The following is a 17,528-nucleotide window of genomic DNA, read 5'->3' as shown; positions in this document are numbered from 1 at the left end:
GTACAGAATTAGTTTACTTATTTATTTCTAGAGTAAATAAATATATAAAATTCATATAATCCGACCCCTCCTTATTTGCGAGTAAAGCGTAGTTGACTTTATTGTTCTTGTACCTGTAATGCACATACATGCAAACTGATAACTATAAACAGTCAAAGCCGACATGTACTATGGGTTCAATTGAACCCATTATTTTCGACAGAGAATATAGATATATAGTGAAAAACTACCAAAATATCAAATTCTAAACTCATAATATCAAAGTACAATGAGTTTAACACTATGAATCTTAAAGCTTGAAGCCATCAAGTTTAAATCCTGAATCCGCATCTAATACCAGATAACATAAGACAATATAATGTATTACCCTTTTAACGAAAGTCAAAATTTGAAATAGAAATAGTTAAGGTTAACTGTATAGAAACAGCCAAGAGAAAAAGGGATTGGTGAATGAGCTATATTTCTGCATAACCTGAAGTCAGGAAATGCTTTTGACATGCAAATTATTGCATTCCTTAAACTTTGCCAAAAGAAAAAATAAGACTGATGTATAGTATGTGACTTCTTGTAAGGAATAGCATTGAGTACCATCTTATTTGCCTAATCTAGACAATTGCCTCAATGCATTGGCAAACTCTTCCACTGATTCGTTTCCGCTGGTATACGTGATCAGGGGGCTCTCTGGTGGAACGACGTCTTCTCTTAGGTAGCTCCCTGGTGTTCTTAGCAGATCCTCTGAGCCTTCCTCGACAGCCCCTTTCAAGATCAGTGTTTTGTGGGTTCCGGATATAAGTTCCTCATAATCTGTATCTCCAGTTTCGCCGAGTATGACACACATGTTCGCCACATTTAATCTCCAGCGTACAAAAAGATACCTAGAAAAATGACAGAAATATTGAGATCGTAAGATTGCCAAACAAATTGACGAGGTTAGTGATCCAGGCCAAGAAGGGGATAAAGTTGCTGCCATGTGACCAGGAGATCAAAGGTTCGATCCGTGGAAACAACCTCTTGCAGAAATGTAGGGTAAGGCTGCGTACAATAGACCCTTGTGGTCTGACCCTTCCCCGAACCCCGCGCATAGCGGGAACTTAGTGCACCGAGCTTCCTTTTAGTGATCCAGGCCAAGGACATTTCAACAATATGTGAAATAATTTTCAAAGAGACTGACTATTAGCCCATAAATCTGGAAAGACAATACCTGAGTGCCTGCGCCCGCGATGCAAGGAGCGGAACAACTTGCATTCGTGTTGAATTCCTGCAATACATCAAATGGCAGCGAAGACCCCTCATCCTAAGCTTCTGTCTCATATCATCTACCTTCTTTGCCTGAAGGTTATTAAAACATATATGTTAATTACTTGGAATACATTAAACTATCTGTAATGGTAAATTAAATTTCTCGTTTCAGAAAAAAAGAGAAAATATCCACCTTACTGCGATCCTTGATCAAGTAGGAAATGCAATGGGAATTGCTTGATTTCACATCTTCCTCAATAGCACTAGTGACAGATTTCTCCTGTTTAACTTCTTGTGTATTCATTAATTTCCAAATCGTTTTCCTTAAACCATCGCCACCCCACCGATATTCAATGTGTGACGAATAGTCAGGGTCCGGATAAAGCTTGCCGTTGTCTTCAGTGCAAGTTCCTGGATAAAACACTTCGCTCCCGCTGCTACAGATTAAAGCATCAAAATCATTTGCTTTAATGTTTCCAGATTTTAGAAATTCTGTCAGTTCGAACATCGACATAGCTGTTGAGATAGCAAATCCTGATACTCTTGCAATCTGTGGATCTGACTTAATGGCCTTAAGAATCTCCTGGATTATCTGAATCATTTTCTTTTGAGGAGCACCGTTTGTGTTGTAGCAATCTAGAGCGATTACAATTAATTTACGTCGCCTCCGTAACATGGGATATTTGCTAGGAACATTGTCCTTTTTGTCACCCTCGGACTCTTGTTTAGCTGTCTCCGGTCTCTTTATTTTGCTTAAAACCCGATTAACTTGCTCTTGTACTGCATCACCAGCTGCCGCAGACGCATCAAATGATTCATTTAATGATGTCTTTTCTCCGTCAACAGACAGTCGTAAGGACATATCTTGCACGTCTTTGAGTGAATCATTCAAGGACTCTTCCGCAGCCAGTTCATCTGATGGAGTGTCGGTTTTCCATTGCGGGTGTCTCATTCGACATGCAGCAACTCTGGTTAAGTATGTTCGACAATGTTCGGGCCATGAAAATAGGTGTATGTTCTTCCAACCGTTCTTCCTACACTCGTGCCACAGGTTCTTCTCTGATACTAATTTAAGTAGTGCATCGGCAATTGCTTGCTGATCATGTGGATCCACGAGCAATCCGTTGTTAAGTGCCTAATAAGGAAAAGAAGTTTACACAATTGTCATCCACTAGATTATTTCATGCTTTATATAACTCTAAGAGAACCAATGTATAGAACAAAAATGCTGCTGATCATCTGAATAAATGTTTATACCCGATGAATATCAACTGGACCGCCATTCTTAGTAGCGACCATAGGAAGTCCATGTGCAGCAGCCTACAGAATTTTACAGATATGCAAAAGAAAATTTAGGACATAACCATAAAAGAAAATTGAAGGATGCCGGAAGTGGATTAAATCCAGAACAAACCTCAATTAGAGTCAGTCCGAAGGGTTCAACTAAAGCTGGATTTATGAATACTCCCTGTAAAGTTTCTATACCATGAGAACCATTGTCATAAGTAAAATATCTCACAAATTGAATTAACGAACCTTCGTTTTGCCAGCAAGACGGTATATCTCTGGAACGTCGCTTTGCTTGTGATGTTTTGGGAAGGCGACTTGGCCATAAAGGTCATACCTATCAACCAACTTCAGAACAGTTGTGAGCACACTAGCATTTCCTGCCGACATCTCGTCTATGTCATCTCTATTTCCCATTATAAGTGTCTGCATCCAATATTTTGCCATTGTATTAGTATCTGACAATGTCATTCATTTTTAGCAAATTTAGCAACTGGGTCAAACCGATTTACCAGATTAGCAAGCTCCCTTAGCGGGCGACATTCTCCAAAGGCCTTCACGAGAGTGGTTATATTTTTCTTTGGATCTGGTCTGGACAATGCCAGAATCATTGGCTTATGTGGATTTGTTAGAAAACGCATGACCTGCGCAAAAGCCATGTACTTGAGCAGATAATCATTATTTGCACGTGACCATAGCGACATTTGTTTAAATTTTACTACCCACCTCAGACCATATGGCGGGGACCGCTTTAGGCGATTGTCCATCAGCATTAGTGAGTGCTGCAAGATCCCCGTCAGCATCAGCTGTGTCTTCCTGAGCCACAACATTACTGAAGTCCATTCCAGGAGGAATAACCTACAAATTGGTGTCACCAAAAGACTGTTTCAGAAGCACCGTCTACAAACCTAAATCAGTGGCGGAGCTAGGAATTTCTCAAAATATAAAATAGTAAACGCATGAAGAACCAAGGGGATTCAATATATAGCATATATACACAAAAATAAAAATTTGACCTAGCTAAACAGTGTAATTTTTCAGCGAAGTGGTGTACATCCCTTAATATAAGGTGGCTTCACCACTCACCTAAATATAGTAAGAGTTACTGAACAACAACAGACATAATATATGTGCGCGCTCGAGTGTATGTCCACATATAAATTCATGAAACGACATTCTTACCGCCATCCTTGGCATGTAGCGACCATGGCAATTGACTCCTCGTCTTGCACGAGCTCTTAAAACTCTCTCAAGTTTTACATCAAATCCATCATATAGTCCCCATTGTTCATCAATCTCTTGTTTGGTGCTTGTGATAACGAGTTCCGCAGCATCCAATGAGAGCTCCTCACCTTCAATCCTCCTCATGATCCTATATGTTGAATTAATATCCTCCTTTGATTGCCTGCCTTGCTTGATAAGCTGTTCTAGCTTGTTTCTACCGAGTGAATGTCCCGTTAGGACCATCGGGACATTTAAAGCGCCCGAAAGGAGAGCAGCACTATCCCCTGCATCGGCATAATGACCGTGAATTACATATGGCCAAACAGGTTGGCCTTCACCTATTTGTTCACCCAAAGCCTTTGACATATTAATGATGTGCGCAAGAGCTCCATCTACAAACTCCTGAATATAAGGCCATAATAATTCTTTCCGGAGGTACTTATCACGAGGACCAAAGGGTATCCTTATGATATAAGCTCCGCTACTTTCTCCGAGATCAGTGTCATCACCATCTTCAGGACCTGTGTTTAACATCTCTGTCGGCTCACCATAGCTCCAATCCACTTCAGGTGACGCAATTTGGCGAGTGAATAGATCAACTCTATATACACCGGGCATCTTAGCAAGTGCTTTAGCAAGCTCCACAACATACTTAATCTGAAAATTGGATAGACACGATAAGGATCTTAGTCCTAAGACGGCAACTTAAAAGGAAATAATTCCCATATTATGAAAGCGCCGTAGTTTTACCTGACCACCGGTATCAGAATCACGACCAAGCTCCATATTTTCACCTCGGACCAATCCATGCAAACTGGTAAAGAAGATAGGTAATATAAAATTGATTAAACTTTGACTTAGACATTAACTTAATTTAGAAGAGAATATAATCTTCTTTTTGTCACCTTCATTTGATGGATTAATTTACCCCTAAAAAGGAAGATTTTAACAATACGGAGAACCAAATAAATAACACAGAAATAAGCATTTGAATATATTATAGTTTGCATCAAAATATATGTACCTAACTAGGATGATATAAAGCTTCTTTTCCTTGTTGTTGTCTGACCACACTTCCAAATTGGAAAAGTTCCTCTGAAACCTTTTCCTGGGGCTGTCAATTGTTGGTGTCTCCCCTAAAACATCACCCTTTTCCCCTTCAGACAAGTCTTCCGACATGTCCTCTGTAACGTCTTTGCGTCCTTGTTCTCGTTCCAATCTCCTGTTTGCTATCCTCTGGAGATCTTCCCATTCCAACTACGAAAATCGTAGAATGGTTCAGTAGAAAAAAAAATACTTTCCCTTTGAATCAATTTAGATACAGTGAGGTAAAGTTATCTTAAGAATCAATTTAGATATTATACGATAAACGTACCTTGCAACACAATGACACATAATATTTGTGAATATCAAAAGAAGACTAAATGATTAAGTTGCAAAAGAAGCAGTGGAAACACAGGCCAATATATTGGTGAAAGGCTAAAACGCCGGAATTACTAGAAGATGCAAAATCTATTAATTCATCATCAGTGGCCAATATGCTTTATATGAATGTGAAAATTTCCTTCCATTGCGAAAATCACAATGAAAAGAGATGTTGAGAAAAGCATAGAACTGTTAGACGGTTTAGGTTTAACACAACATAGAATTAGACATGATCAAATCCTCTTTCCTGAAACAATAATCAACCACAGAATCTTCGCGCACACGTGTCTCTGCAAGTTAGAAAAATCTATTCCATTTCCTTTTTCCTTGTATTCGAAAACTATAGTAAGTAGTCCATTAATTGAAAGCTTATCTCTAGTTCTGCGAAAGATACTCAAATACCAATCTAAGTTACAGTTTGAAAAGACATACTACAGCAGATGTAGCTCAAGAATTTCAAGAACCGCCAGAAGATCACATTTTCCGACTACAAGAATACAAGATTTACAATTTCAAATCTAAATACACTAGGTGATTTGTTCACATCTATCTAAGCTTTAGTGGTCCGTACACTACCGTTATTAAAAAAGGAAAAACAAGTACAAATGCACAAAGGAACATAAAACACAAGGCATAATAGGATGACAAGAAAATTACCAGTGCCCACTTATTGCACAACCTTACATTAGACAAAAACACAGAAACAAACAGAACATAATCAAAACCATTTTGACATTTACTAAATTCAAGAAAAATGAGCCAAAGAACAAAAACACAACTGAAAATTGTAGAAGAAACTACAGAAAAACATTTCCACATTCATCCAAAATTCAAAATTTTCCAAAAGGATATAAACACACTATTTCACAGCATCTTTTGCGTGGACCAAAAAAATCACCAAAAATGAAAGTAAAACAGAAACACATATTAAAAAAACCATTTTGACATTCACCCAATTTAAGAAAAATGAGCAGAAAAACAAAAACACAAGTAAAACTAACAATAAACCCCAGAAAAAACCATTTCCACATACATCCAAAATTCAAGATTTGCAAAAATGACATAAACACGCTATTTCACAACATCTTTTGCATGAAAAAAAGAAAGAATGATCTTACAGAAACACATAAAAAAAACCATTTTGACATTCACCAAATTCAAGAAAAAAGACAAGTGAAAATTGAACAAAAAACCACATAAAACCATTTCCACATTCATCCAACATTCAGAATTTGCAAAGATGACCAACAATTGCAAAAATGACCCAAAAACACTATTCGCAACATCTTTTAAGGGGAAAAACATCTTTTTGCATAGAAAAATCACATGTCATCCAAAAAAAAAAAACCATTTTGACATTCACCAAATTCAAGAAAAAACACAAGTGAAAATTGAACAAAAAAACCACATAAAACCATTTCCACATTCATCCAACATTCAGAATTTGCAAAAATGATAAAAAATTGCAAAAATGACCAAAAAACACTATTCACAACATCTTTTAAAGGGAAAAACATCTTTTTGAATGGAAAAAAAATCACCAAGACAGAAATAGATATATATGAAAAACATTTTGACATCACCAAATTCAAGAAAAAACACAACTGAAATTTGAACAAAAAAACACAAAAACCATTTCCACATTCATCCAACATTCAGAATTTGCAAAAATGACCAAAAATTGCAAAAATGACCAAAAAACACTATTCACAACATTTTTTAAAATTAAAAAAAACCATCTTTTTGCATGGACAAAAATCACCAAAACAGAAATAGATATATATTAAAAACCTGCTTCTTCTTGCGAGCAAGATGCCAAATGCGCCAACACATATTCTCCAATCTTGAACTTCTCTCCCTTGTATTTCTTGTAGCCACAACTTTGATCCATGTTCTATGAAGATCAGTTTCATCAACTCCTGTTACAACTTCTTCAACAAAATACTTTGTTGGATTAAAATGACCTGTTAAATTATTCACATGTGATGTTGATGATGGTGTTTTATTATCTTCTATAGCTGATGCTCCACTGCTTAATATAGCTTCTAAATACCCATTTATCCATTCATTTCCAGCCATTTTAATCTCAAAAAAACTATGGTTTTCACTTTAAGATTGAAAAGATTCAATCTTTACATGAAAGATTGGATTTTTTGGCTAGAAAATTGTGTTTTTGTTTAATTTCTTCAAGAAAATGTAACAAAAAATGAAAAATGGTTTTCACTTTAAGATTGTAAAGAATTAAATTTTTATATGAAAGATTGGTTTTTCATTTTTTTTAAAAATAATTCTTGGGGTTTTTTTGGCTAGAAAATTGTGTTTGTGTTTGTGAAAAGAGATGGTGAGATATGAAAGAGAGAGATTTTGTATGTATATATGTAACTGTGAGAGAGAGGAAAAGGAAGAGAAACACGTGGCAGTTGAAGGTAGGACCGAGGAGTGACACGTGGAATATAAAATGTAGGAGAGAACAAAGGAGAGGAATGAAGTAAAGAGTGACACTAATTTCAAGGTTGTGCGATTCCCTATGCGAAGTGGGCGCCTGCTTTGGATCGGAAGAGAGGTTTTAGGAGAATTTTATGGCTTTCTTATTTATTGTTTTAATTTAAAATTTTCTATCTTTGTGCAAAATAAATAAATAAATAAATAAAATTTAGATTAAACATTTTGATCTTAAATGAAAATCTAAATTTCTGATCTTCAAAATAACTGTTTCAAAAAGATGTATTAAAATTTCAACCAAGAAAAAAATATAAAATTTTATATATATATATATATATATATATATATATATATATATATATATACTAGTTTCTACGTTCGTGCGCGATGCACGAATATTTTCAATCTACTATTACCAAACACGTTAAAAAAATAATAATAAATTTTTAATAACATAGTATTCTAAAACTAATTATATCTAAATATATGCAATGTTTAATAATCAGTTCCTGAAAATATAGTATTTCATTTTTCTTGTAATTCTCTTCGCATAGCAAAGTAAAAGTCACTAATAAAAAGAATAGGATATTATATTTTTAGGACAATGCAAAAAAACTCCAATAAATATTATATTTGATCAGCATCGTTTTTCTTTCTACAGTAAAAGATGTAGAAGATTAGGTGAAACCAAAACAACAATCATATTAATTTCACCAAATTAATTCATTGAATTTTAACCAATTAAATATTCATAAAAGTTAGAAATTTAAACGCATAAGATTATCATGTAAATAACATACTCATATGATCACTTAACATAACAGTAATTATACAAAAAAATAAAATACTGATTATTGAAACATTAAAATTATGCAAATAAATAGCAATCTACCTTAAATTATGTATTAGAGTAGTATTCTAAACGGTATTGAAAGAAAAATAAAATAAGTTCGACTACAAGTTCCAATTAATTTTTTTCATAGACTATTTTCTGTCTAGGTTTTCTTGGTTATCCATCTTCCATGCGAGATAGGATAGAAGTTCGTCTTTATAAATTTAATTAGCTCTGTTTTTTCGAAATTATTTTTTTTAAGAAACGAATTTGAACTAGACTTGATATTTGGGCATCATAGAACAAAGAATTAGCAATAAGAACCAAAATCCAAAAGTATTATTTGTTTGGATTTTGGAACTCTAGTTCGATAGCCAATAGGCTAAGTTGTCTTCCAAATTGGAATCAAAATTTTCTTGCTTTGGGAAGATGCCAGTGGGCTAGGGAAAGCTCTTCTTGTCTTACTTTTATTTTGCTTTGAACCGATTTATTTCTTATAATTGAAAGTAATAATTTTTGTGTGAGATCAGATTATCTTATTATAATGAGAAGGAAGAGTCACTGAATAACTTAAATTTGTAACATAAACCAAGTATATTTAAATACATGATTCTACTTTTTAGTGGAACTCAACGTCCACATAGTTTAAATTTTTTTCTAATATTTCAAGTTTATCCAACATGTAATTTGTTTCTTTAAAGAAAATTTTAGTTTATAAAGGGTATAACTGTCGGTCAATATTATAGGAATATTTTCGTCATTCAATATTTAACTTTCTAGCATTCGTGCTTTCATAATAATAATAATAATATATATATATATATATATATATATATATATATATATATATATATATATATATGCTCTCGATCTCGCTAAAAGTATTACGAACTTACATTTGAATATTAGAATAGCGGATTACTAATTAATTTTAAATCGTGTCAGTTGTCGGCGAACTCAGTCATTAATTAGTTACTAACATTTCAAATACTATTACTGATTGTTTATCATATTTTAGCATAAAATCATGCATATTGCATTATGTAATCTAATGCATAAAATTTAGTGGTTTGGTTATTACAAATTTATTTAGATTGGGTCTGTCGTTATGAAGTAACTCAATTTACTAATAATATTTAGATTACGTCACTCATTGTAGAATCGGAAAAAGGTCAAATATATTCCTCAACTATCGAAATTTATTTAAATCTATCCTCTGTTTTACTATTCGGTTATTTAGGACCTTACGGATGGATCAGATTTGCCCTTATTTTTTTAAGAAGAGTTACGTGGCAGCTCCTTATTTAAAGACCCAACCCCAATTTAATCTACCCGGTTTCAACCCGTTACCTAACCCGAAGTCTTATTTGGTAACCGTTCCTTATGCATGGGTTTCTTCTTCCTCATTTCATATTTCACGACAGTGTTGTTTCTATTCGACTTCAATTTGTGAAATTTTAAACAAATGAAGCTTCGTTTCCGCTGCCAGGTTTGTTTAAGTATTAATTTTTTTAGATCTTTTTTCTTTTTGGGTTTGAATTGGTTATTATGATTCTGTTGTTTGTTGGATTCTGTAATTTTAATTAGTTGGGGATGTCGGAAAGTGTAAATAAGAAAAGAAGCATTATAATCAGATCCAAAAGGTAGAGCGTGCATTTTGAAAATTTCGTGACCTCCATAGCCGGACCTTCAAAGAGTTCGAAAATTGAGATTACAAAAAAAAAGAGCGTCGGGTATGAAATTATGACAGAGTTGAGCTGCGTTTCTTCTTGAAAGTATTATTTAGAACATTGTTGGAAAGCTGGTACGTGAAGCAAGAGCTAAAACTCCATTAGAACTCCATTGAAGAAAGCTTTGAAGCTTAGCTCAAAAATTGGGTTTTATAAATGTGAACTATATCTAGGGGGTGTTACTGAATTTTGTTGGGGATCTCTTAGGGAGCTTAAATCTCAAATTATAACAAATTTGGTGAAGATTTAAAGAAGTTGGGTTGGAAATTTTGAGCCAAGAATCAACAAAGATGGAAGAACAAAGCTAGTTTTCCAGATTTATGCACAAGCCAGATTTGGTATTATCCACTTTACGCTCACTAACGGCTAACCAGCTTTGTAGTCGGGCAACGGGTCGGATAATGGATAGTGATTTTTGAACTGGGTAGATTAAATTGGGGTGGGTCTCTTAATAAGGAGCTGTCACGTGACACTCAGTTAAAAATAAGGGCAAATCTAATTTATAGTAGGGAAAAAGGCTAAACATATCCCCTACTTTCATAGATTATTTATATTTAATCTCCGTTATACTATCGAGATAAATTTATCCCTACCGTTATACTATCGAGACAAATCTACTCCTACAATCCACAAACTTTTAAAAATATCATTTGATCTATTAAATAATTCAAAATCTCCCAAATTTCTTTTATTTAAATCACTTGTTGTTCTTGTTGGTCCACTATTTCTTAAAATAATTAGCATTTACCTACTTTCTGAATTAGAGAGAAAAAAATTAAATAATACAACCAAATAAATAAAGTCTAGTAAATTGAAAAATCTAAATTAGGTAGTTTTTCTAAATTCTAAAAGTATTTACAACATCCCAATTTTAATGAATTCGTTGCACCAAATGTATGGAGACTTTGCAAATATCAGTGATTGAAGTTGAAAATCCTCGGAGACTTTACATTTTCTAATTCAACTTTGCTTAATTAAATGCCTACACATTTTGCACTCTTAAGTTAGTCGATCGAACTCTATACTAACTAAGCAATGACAAAATATATTTGAATGTACATGTCCATACATGATGATCAACTGCATATAATACACAATAAATAGACCCACTAAATATATGATTGAAAAGTAAATAAAATTTTAAACTTATTTTATTTATTACAAAAAGAGAAATGTGTGCATAGGTAATAAAAAAATTATAAATAATTTGTATAGTCTAGTAACTTTAGCGTTCACATCAATAGTAATTTTTGAAATTAAAATAGTGGACCAAGAAGAACAATAAGTGATTTAAATAAAAGGAATTTGGAAGATTTTGGATTACTTAACAGATCAAGGGATATTTTTAAAAGTTTGCTGAATGTAGGGGTAAATTTGGCCCGATAGTATCACGACAGGAGTAAATTTGGCCCGATAGTATAACAGAGATTAAATGCAGACAATATATGAAAGTAGAGGGGTATATTTGGCCCTTTTCCCTTTATAGTATAACGGTAATGTAAGGCCCAATGAAAATTTTCCTAAAAACCTGAATTTTCGTGATGCCGAAATAAGCATAGAGGTTAATTCGGACTTTTTGGATTGAACAGTGCGCTGGGGAGTTGAAGGAAAATGTTGGGCAGAAGTAGGCATTTCTGCGGCCCATTCTGCGACCGCAGAATGGTCGCAGAGTGAGTCAGTTTTCTGGGTTATTTTGATGTCAAATTCGCGGCCACTATGCGACCGTATAACCATTTCGCGGGCCTCACTCTCGTCGCATATTCCGCCTTGGGATTTTTCGGAGGGAAGTTCTGTGATGCACTATGCGACCGCAGAACCGTCCTGCGGTGCATTATGCGACCGCAGAACAGGTCTGCGGGCCGCATAGTGACCGCAGACCTGGTTAATTCCTCTCCAGTTTTGGCACCCCAATTTCGCGATCATTTCGCGGACCGCATAACCATTATGCGGTCGCATATGCGACCGTAAAACCTGTTCCGAAGCTTTATTTTTGGGTTTTTAAAACCCGACCCTACTTCGTTAAAATAGATGTAAGGGGCAATTTTTGAGCAAAATCTGATACTCTAGAGTGAGAGAGAGAGAGTCCTAGAGGGAGAAAGTGATCTTCTTCAAGTTACTCTTCAATTCTTGCATAAACCTTTGAAGATTATCAAGAGAAGCACCCTAGGTTTTCATCCTATGAGGTAAGGTTCTATCACCAAGCTTTTAATTTCAAAATGTAACTAGAATGGGCAATTAGTAAGGTAGTTCATGGGGATGGGAGTGCTTACCTTGCATGCATGTATTCTTAAGGTACGTGGGGAGATTGTGAGTTAAAGATAGAAAAGAATGGGGTGTGAGATGGTAAAGCCTTTCATAAAAGAGCCATAGAACCTTAATACACACATAGTGTTTGATAATATGCTTAAATGAGCTAAAAACCATATTCATCTTCCTAATTTTAATTCAACTTGTTATATTTCTAAAATAGATTGAAGTTGCTAAGGGTTCCAGATCATTTTAAAGTTTAAGAAACTCAATTGAGGTATGTTGGTTAAACCCCCTTCTTCTTAGAATCGAATCCCACGGTGTTCATATAATTGGAGTAAGTCCTTGATCATTATTGAATTGACTATTCCTAATGTGGTCGTGTTGAAGGATGTATGTTCAATATTTATTCTAAATGCTTCATCATGTCATCTTGCCATTTGAGGATGTGTTCAAAATGTGGAATATGTGTTAGAAATATTAAAATTTCATGTCAAGATCGAAATAAAGGTTGTTATGCCAAATTGCATGAAAGGCCCCTATGTGCCTAAGATTTTCCAAATTGCTCATATGTGAATTTAATGTCTTGAATGGGAAGCCCTATTGTTGTTGATAATGATAATGATAATGATATTTGAATGTGGAAGAAGGGAACTGGAACTATGAAATAGGGCCAAGTGCCAAGAATGACTTTGTAATCGTGACCACTAGTGCCAATGAATCAAAAGAATATGAAAGAAGTATGATGTGAGATGATTGACTGAAAAAGGTAACGTCTTGGGTGAGACGGCCTAGATGATCGGGCCGTGATCGGACGTCATGCTGCACACATGGTGGTAACTGTGCTGAAAATGATAATTGTGGTTATGGTTGATGTCTCAAGTGAGACGACCTAGCCGATCGGGTCATGATCGGACTCCGTGTAAAAATACGGTGGTATTATGAATTGTGGAATATTGTCACTAAAGATCACCCAACCTAATAACATGAAAATTGGCTTGAAAACTTATGTGATCCTAAACTTGATGTTTTAATGTTATTTGAAGCTCGTATTGAATTCTTGACTGTTTCCCTTGTATTATTATTCATTTTATTTAGATGGTGACTAGTGCTATTCGACGGTACTAATGTCCCTTTTGCCCAGGGCACTGCATCTTTAAATGGATGCAGGTGGTTACATAGCAGGCAGTGTTGATCAGCGCTAGTGGCACATCCTCTTCTCAGCAGACTTGGTGAGCCCCACTTCATCCCGGGGTCACGTATTGTATCTTTTGTTCCTATTATTATCATGTCTCAAGGTATAACTGGGGGCCTTGTTGCCAGCACTATCATAATACTCTTTTGTATCTTTTAGAGGCTCCGTAGACACTATATGGATTGTACATGGGTGCTAGAAAAGTCAAACAAGTGATGTTGTGTATTTTGAGACTTAATAGCGTAATGACTAATGAAACAGTTTAATGTTGTATATATGTATGAACTTCCTACTGTCTAATAAATGAAATCATGTCTTTTCTTGATCATGGGTGAGTTGGGTAGAAAGTATCTAACATGCTTGCTCGATCGGGTTTACTCGGTTGAGCGCCGATCGCGCTTTTCGAGGTTGGGCGTGACAGGTAGGGTCCCAAATGACCCAATAGTGAGACGGAAGGTAAGTTTAAACAATTTTCGATAGTAAAGGAATATATTTAGCCCTTTTCGTTGTAGAATTGAATCGTTAATTAATTTTAAATCGTGCCACTCGTTACGGAACTAATTCTTATTAGTTCTATATTGTGTAAATCGTTGCGGAATTCGGTCATTAGTTAGCTACTAACATTTCAAGTAACTAATTACTCCTTGTTTATCATATTTTAGCATAAAATTATATATGGATATTACATTGTGTAATCTAAATATCTAATGCATAAAATTTAGTGATTTGTTTATTATATTTGTAAACTTACTTAGATTGGGTCAGCCGTTGTGGAGCGTAACTCAATCATTAATTATTTATAGCTTGTGTCGGCCGCTGCGTAACTAAATCGTTAATTAATTTTAAATTATATTACTTGTTACAGAACTGAATCTGATTATAATTTTATATTTTGTAAGCCGCTGCGAATCTTAGTCATTAGTTAGCTACTAACATTTCAAGTAACTAATTACTCCTTGTTTATCATAAAATTATATATGGATATTACATTGTGTAATATAAATATCTAATGCATACAATTTAGTAATTTGTTTATTATATTTGTAAACTTACTTAGATTGGGTCAGCCGTTGTGGAACGTAACTCAATCATCAATTATTTGTAGTGTGTGTCGGCCGTTGCATAACAAAATCGTTAATTAATTTTAAATTGTATTACTCGTTACGGAACTGAATCTGATTATAATTTTATGTTGTGTAAGCCGCTGCGAATCTTAGTCAATAGTTAGCTACTAACATTTCATTATTTCAAGTAACTAATTACTCCTTGTTTATCATATTTTAGCATAAAATTATATATGGATATTACATTGTGTAATCTAAATATCTAATGCATAAAATTTAGTGATTTGTTTATTATATTTATAAACTTACTTAGATTGGGTCAGCTATTGTGGAACGTAACTCAATCATCAATTATTTATAGCTTGTGTCAGCCGTTGCGTAACTAAATCGTTAATTAATTTTAAATTGTATAATTCGTTACAGAACTGAATCTGATTATAATTTTATATTGTGTAAGCCGTTGAGAATCTCAGTCATTAGTTAGCTACTAACATTTCAAGTAACTAATTACTCCTTGTTTATCATATTGTAGCATAAATTTGTGTAGATTTCCTTGTGTAATCTAATGCATAAAATTTAGTTATTTGATTATTATATTTGTAAACTTACTTAGATTGGGTCTAACTTAATTATCAATTATTTTTAGATTGTGTTAGCTGTTGCGGGACTAAATCGTTAATTAATTTTAAATCGCGTTACTCGTAACGAAACTGAATCTAATTAGTTTTAAATCGTATAAGCCATTGTTGTATATAAACATGTGTGTGTATATATATACAGCAACAACAACAACAACCCAGTGAAATTTCACAAGTGGGGTATGGGGAAGGTAGTGTGTACGCAGACCTTACCCCTACTCCGGAGCAGTAGAGAAGTTGTTTCCGATAGATCCTCGGCACTAGAAGATGGAACGAGACTATGCAGCAGTAACATCAAAAGAAACCAGAAAAGATAACACGAGTAACACAATAACCAAGAAATAGAGAGAGGAAAGCAATAACACTAAGCAGTAATAATGGCACAGTACTATAGACGCAATGGAGTAATATGGATACAACAAGAGCCACTAATATCCTAAGACAAATCACTACCAAACTAGCTTCTTACGACCTAACCTACAATCCTAATGAAGTACTAAGGAATCATCCGGAGTCACTAGCAGCGTAAAACACAACATTATCAGACTAGCCTCCTATCTCCTAATATACAACTCTAATGCTCGACCTCCACAACTTCCTATCAACGGCCATAATCCTCGAAAATCTGTAGCCGCCCCATGTCCTTCCTGTCACCTCTTCCCAATACTTCTTAGGCCACCCTCTACCTTTTCTCATACCTGTCAAGGCCAGCCGTTCACACCTCCTTACCGGAGCATTTAACTTAATTATTATTAAATAAAGTCATAAAATTCTTCATTCATATTAAAGTACGTGAACTTTACTATCTATAATAGTACAATTATTAAACTTTATTCAATATAACACTAAAGTCACAAAACTATTCTTGGCGCATAATAGTAATCAAACTATATACTATTATAGTAAAGTCATTAAAGTTTACCCACTTGTGAAGCAAAAAGCTATATCTTTAAAAAATATTATTTAAAAGGATAAAATTCTAAGAATGGCTTAAAAAGGCTAAACAATACAATAATTTTGCCTATGAACTAGCTTTTGAAATTGATTACGTCCAAAGTTTATTTTCATACGGTGATCCGAACCCAATCCTGAATCTTGGTTTGCCCAATGTTGAACCCTCCTATTACGTTGTTCATGCTCATGATGTCCAGTTTTAAATGTACAGAGCAAGAGTGTGTAGAATATCCCATATTTGTTATGAGAGATTAAGATGTCTCTTTATATGACAATCTTTCCATTATAAATTAACTTTTGAGGTTGCATTAAACTCAAGGCTCATTTTGCTTACAGTTTTTTTGATTTGCTTATTCTTTTTGAATCTGTCGTTTCGTTGTCTTTATACCAAAAAATTTAGAACTATTTACCATTTACAATGTATTTGGTTATCCGCCATAACAATTTATCTACTATTAGAAATTCTTCTTAACATGATTTTCTTAGTTATAATCTGTGCATAAGTAGGATGTTTCGGCACTAGCTAATAGCTCTTTTTTTTATTTCTTTATTCTGTAGTTTTCTTATTCGATGTTTAAAATTACTTAATGCAATTTCTATAGTTTCATACTTTTTGTCGTCTTTTCCCACTTTTTCTATAGCTTTATCCTCTCTTTGATCTTTATTGTATACTTCACATATAGCAAGTGCCCAACTTTAATTATGTTTGAAACTCAATGACCAACCTACAATGGTTTGGTACATTTTCTAATCATATAATTGTGTTTATCCCAATTTTATATACACCACATATGTAGTAGGTCCATAGTAACTATGTACTAAGAGCATGAACTCTCATATTTATAGGTGGACTTACATTGATGGCGGAGATGTCACCGGAACCCGTTAGCTCTCTCTATATATGCATCAAGGACCCCTTATATATTTCTATTATGCTCCCTCAAACATAAAAGCTAGTTCGTCTCTCGCCTGCTAAACCAAGATTGAGACCTAACAATAACAATGTTGCTCTTTTTATTTTTTCCCTCTCTCTATTAAGTGACCTCGTTGTATTCAAATTCTGGGTCCGCATCTGCTCATATTAATATATATAATATATCTCAACTTGTTTGGGATTATCGCTTTCTTGGCGGCTTTCTTTGAACACTACTAGAAATTCGCTAACCACCGACCAAAAAAATAACTAAAGTTGGTTGGTTATGGCTAATTACCGACCAAAACGCGACCATTTATGTGTAGACGGTATTTTGA

General features: G+C 34.3%; 1 protein-coding gene across 1 annotated transcript; it reads right to left on the bottom strand.

Annotated features, from left to right (window-relative positions):
* Positions 1-369: 369 nt before the first annotated feature.
* On the bottom strand, positions 370-7,690 carry LOC107785687 (putative sucrose-phosphate synthase 2). The gene is made up of 12 exons (XM_016607051.2): positions 6,967-7,690; positions 4,775-5,007; positions 4,501-4,564; positions 3,709-4,407; positions 3,253-3,384; positions 3,039-3,170; positions 2,776-2,952; positions 2,654-2,707; positions 2,497-2,559; positions 1,433-2,374; positions 1,202-1,329; positions 370-875 (listed from the first exon to the last, which is right to left on the bottom strand). The coding sequence occupies exons 1-12, from the start codon at positions 7,252-7,254 to the stop codon at positions 593-595; spliced, it is 3,195 nt and encodes a 1,064-aa protein (XP_016462537.1). The 5' UTR covers positions 7,255-7,690; the 3' UTR covers positions 370-592.
* Between the last annotated feature and the right edge of the window lie 9,838 nt (positions 7,691-17,528).

This window comes from Nicotiana tabacum, chromosome 14 (assembly GCF_000715075.1).
Source record: "Nicotiana tabacum cultivar K326 chromosome 14, ASM71507v2, whole genome shotgun sequence".
NCBI classification, from domain to species: Eukaryota; Viridiplantae; Streptophyta; class Magnoliopsida; order Solanales; family Solanaceae; genus Nicotiana; species Nicotiana tabacum.
Note: the sequence above shows the minus strand (reverse complement) of the source record. Positions and strands in the feature narration are given on the sequence as shown.

Coding starts and splice junctions, on each gene's coding strand:
- LOC107785687 (XM_016607051.2), bottom strand. CDS start 7,254: ATGGCTGGAAATGAATGGATAAATGGGTATTTAGAAGCTATATTAAGC. Junction 2,708..2,775: donor GTCTTGCTGGCAAAACGAAG/GTTCGTTAATTC, acceptor GAAACTTTACAG/GGAGTATTCATAAATCCAGC. Junction 1,330..1,432: donor TGATCAAGGATCGCAGTAAG/GTGGATATTTTC, acceptor AATAACCTTCAG/GCAAAGAAGGTAGATGATAT.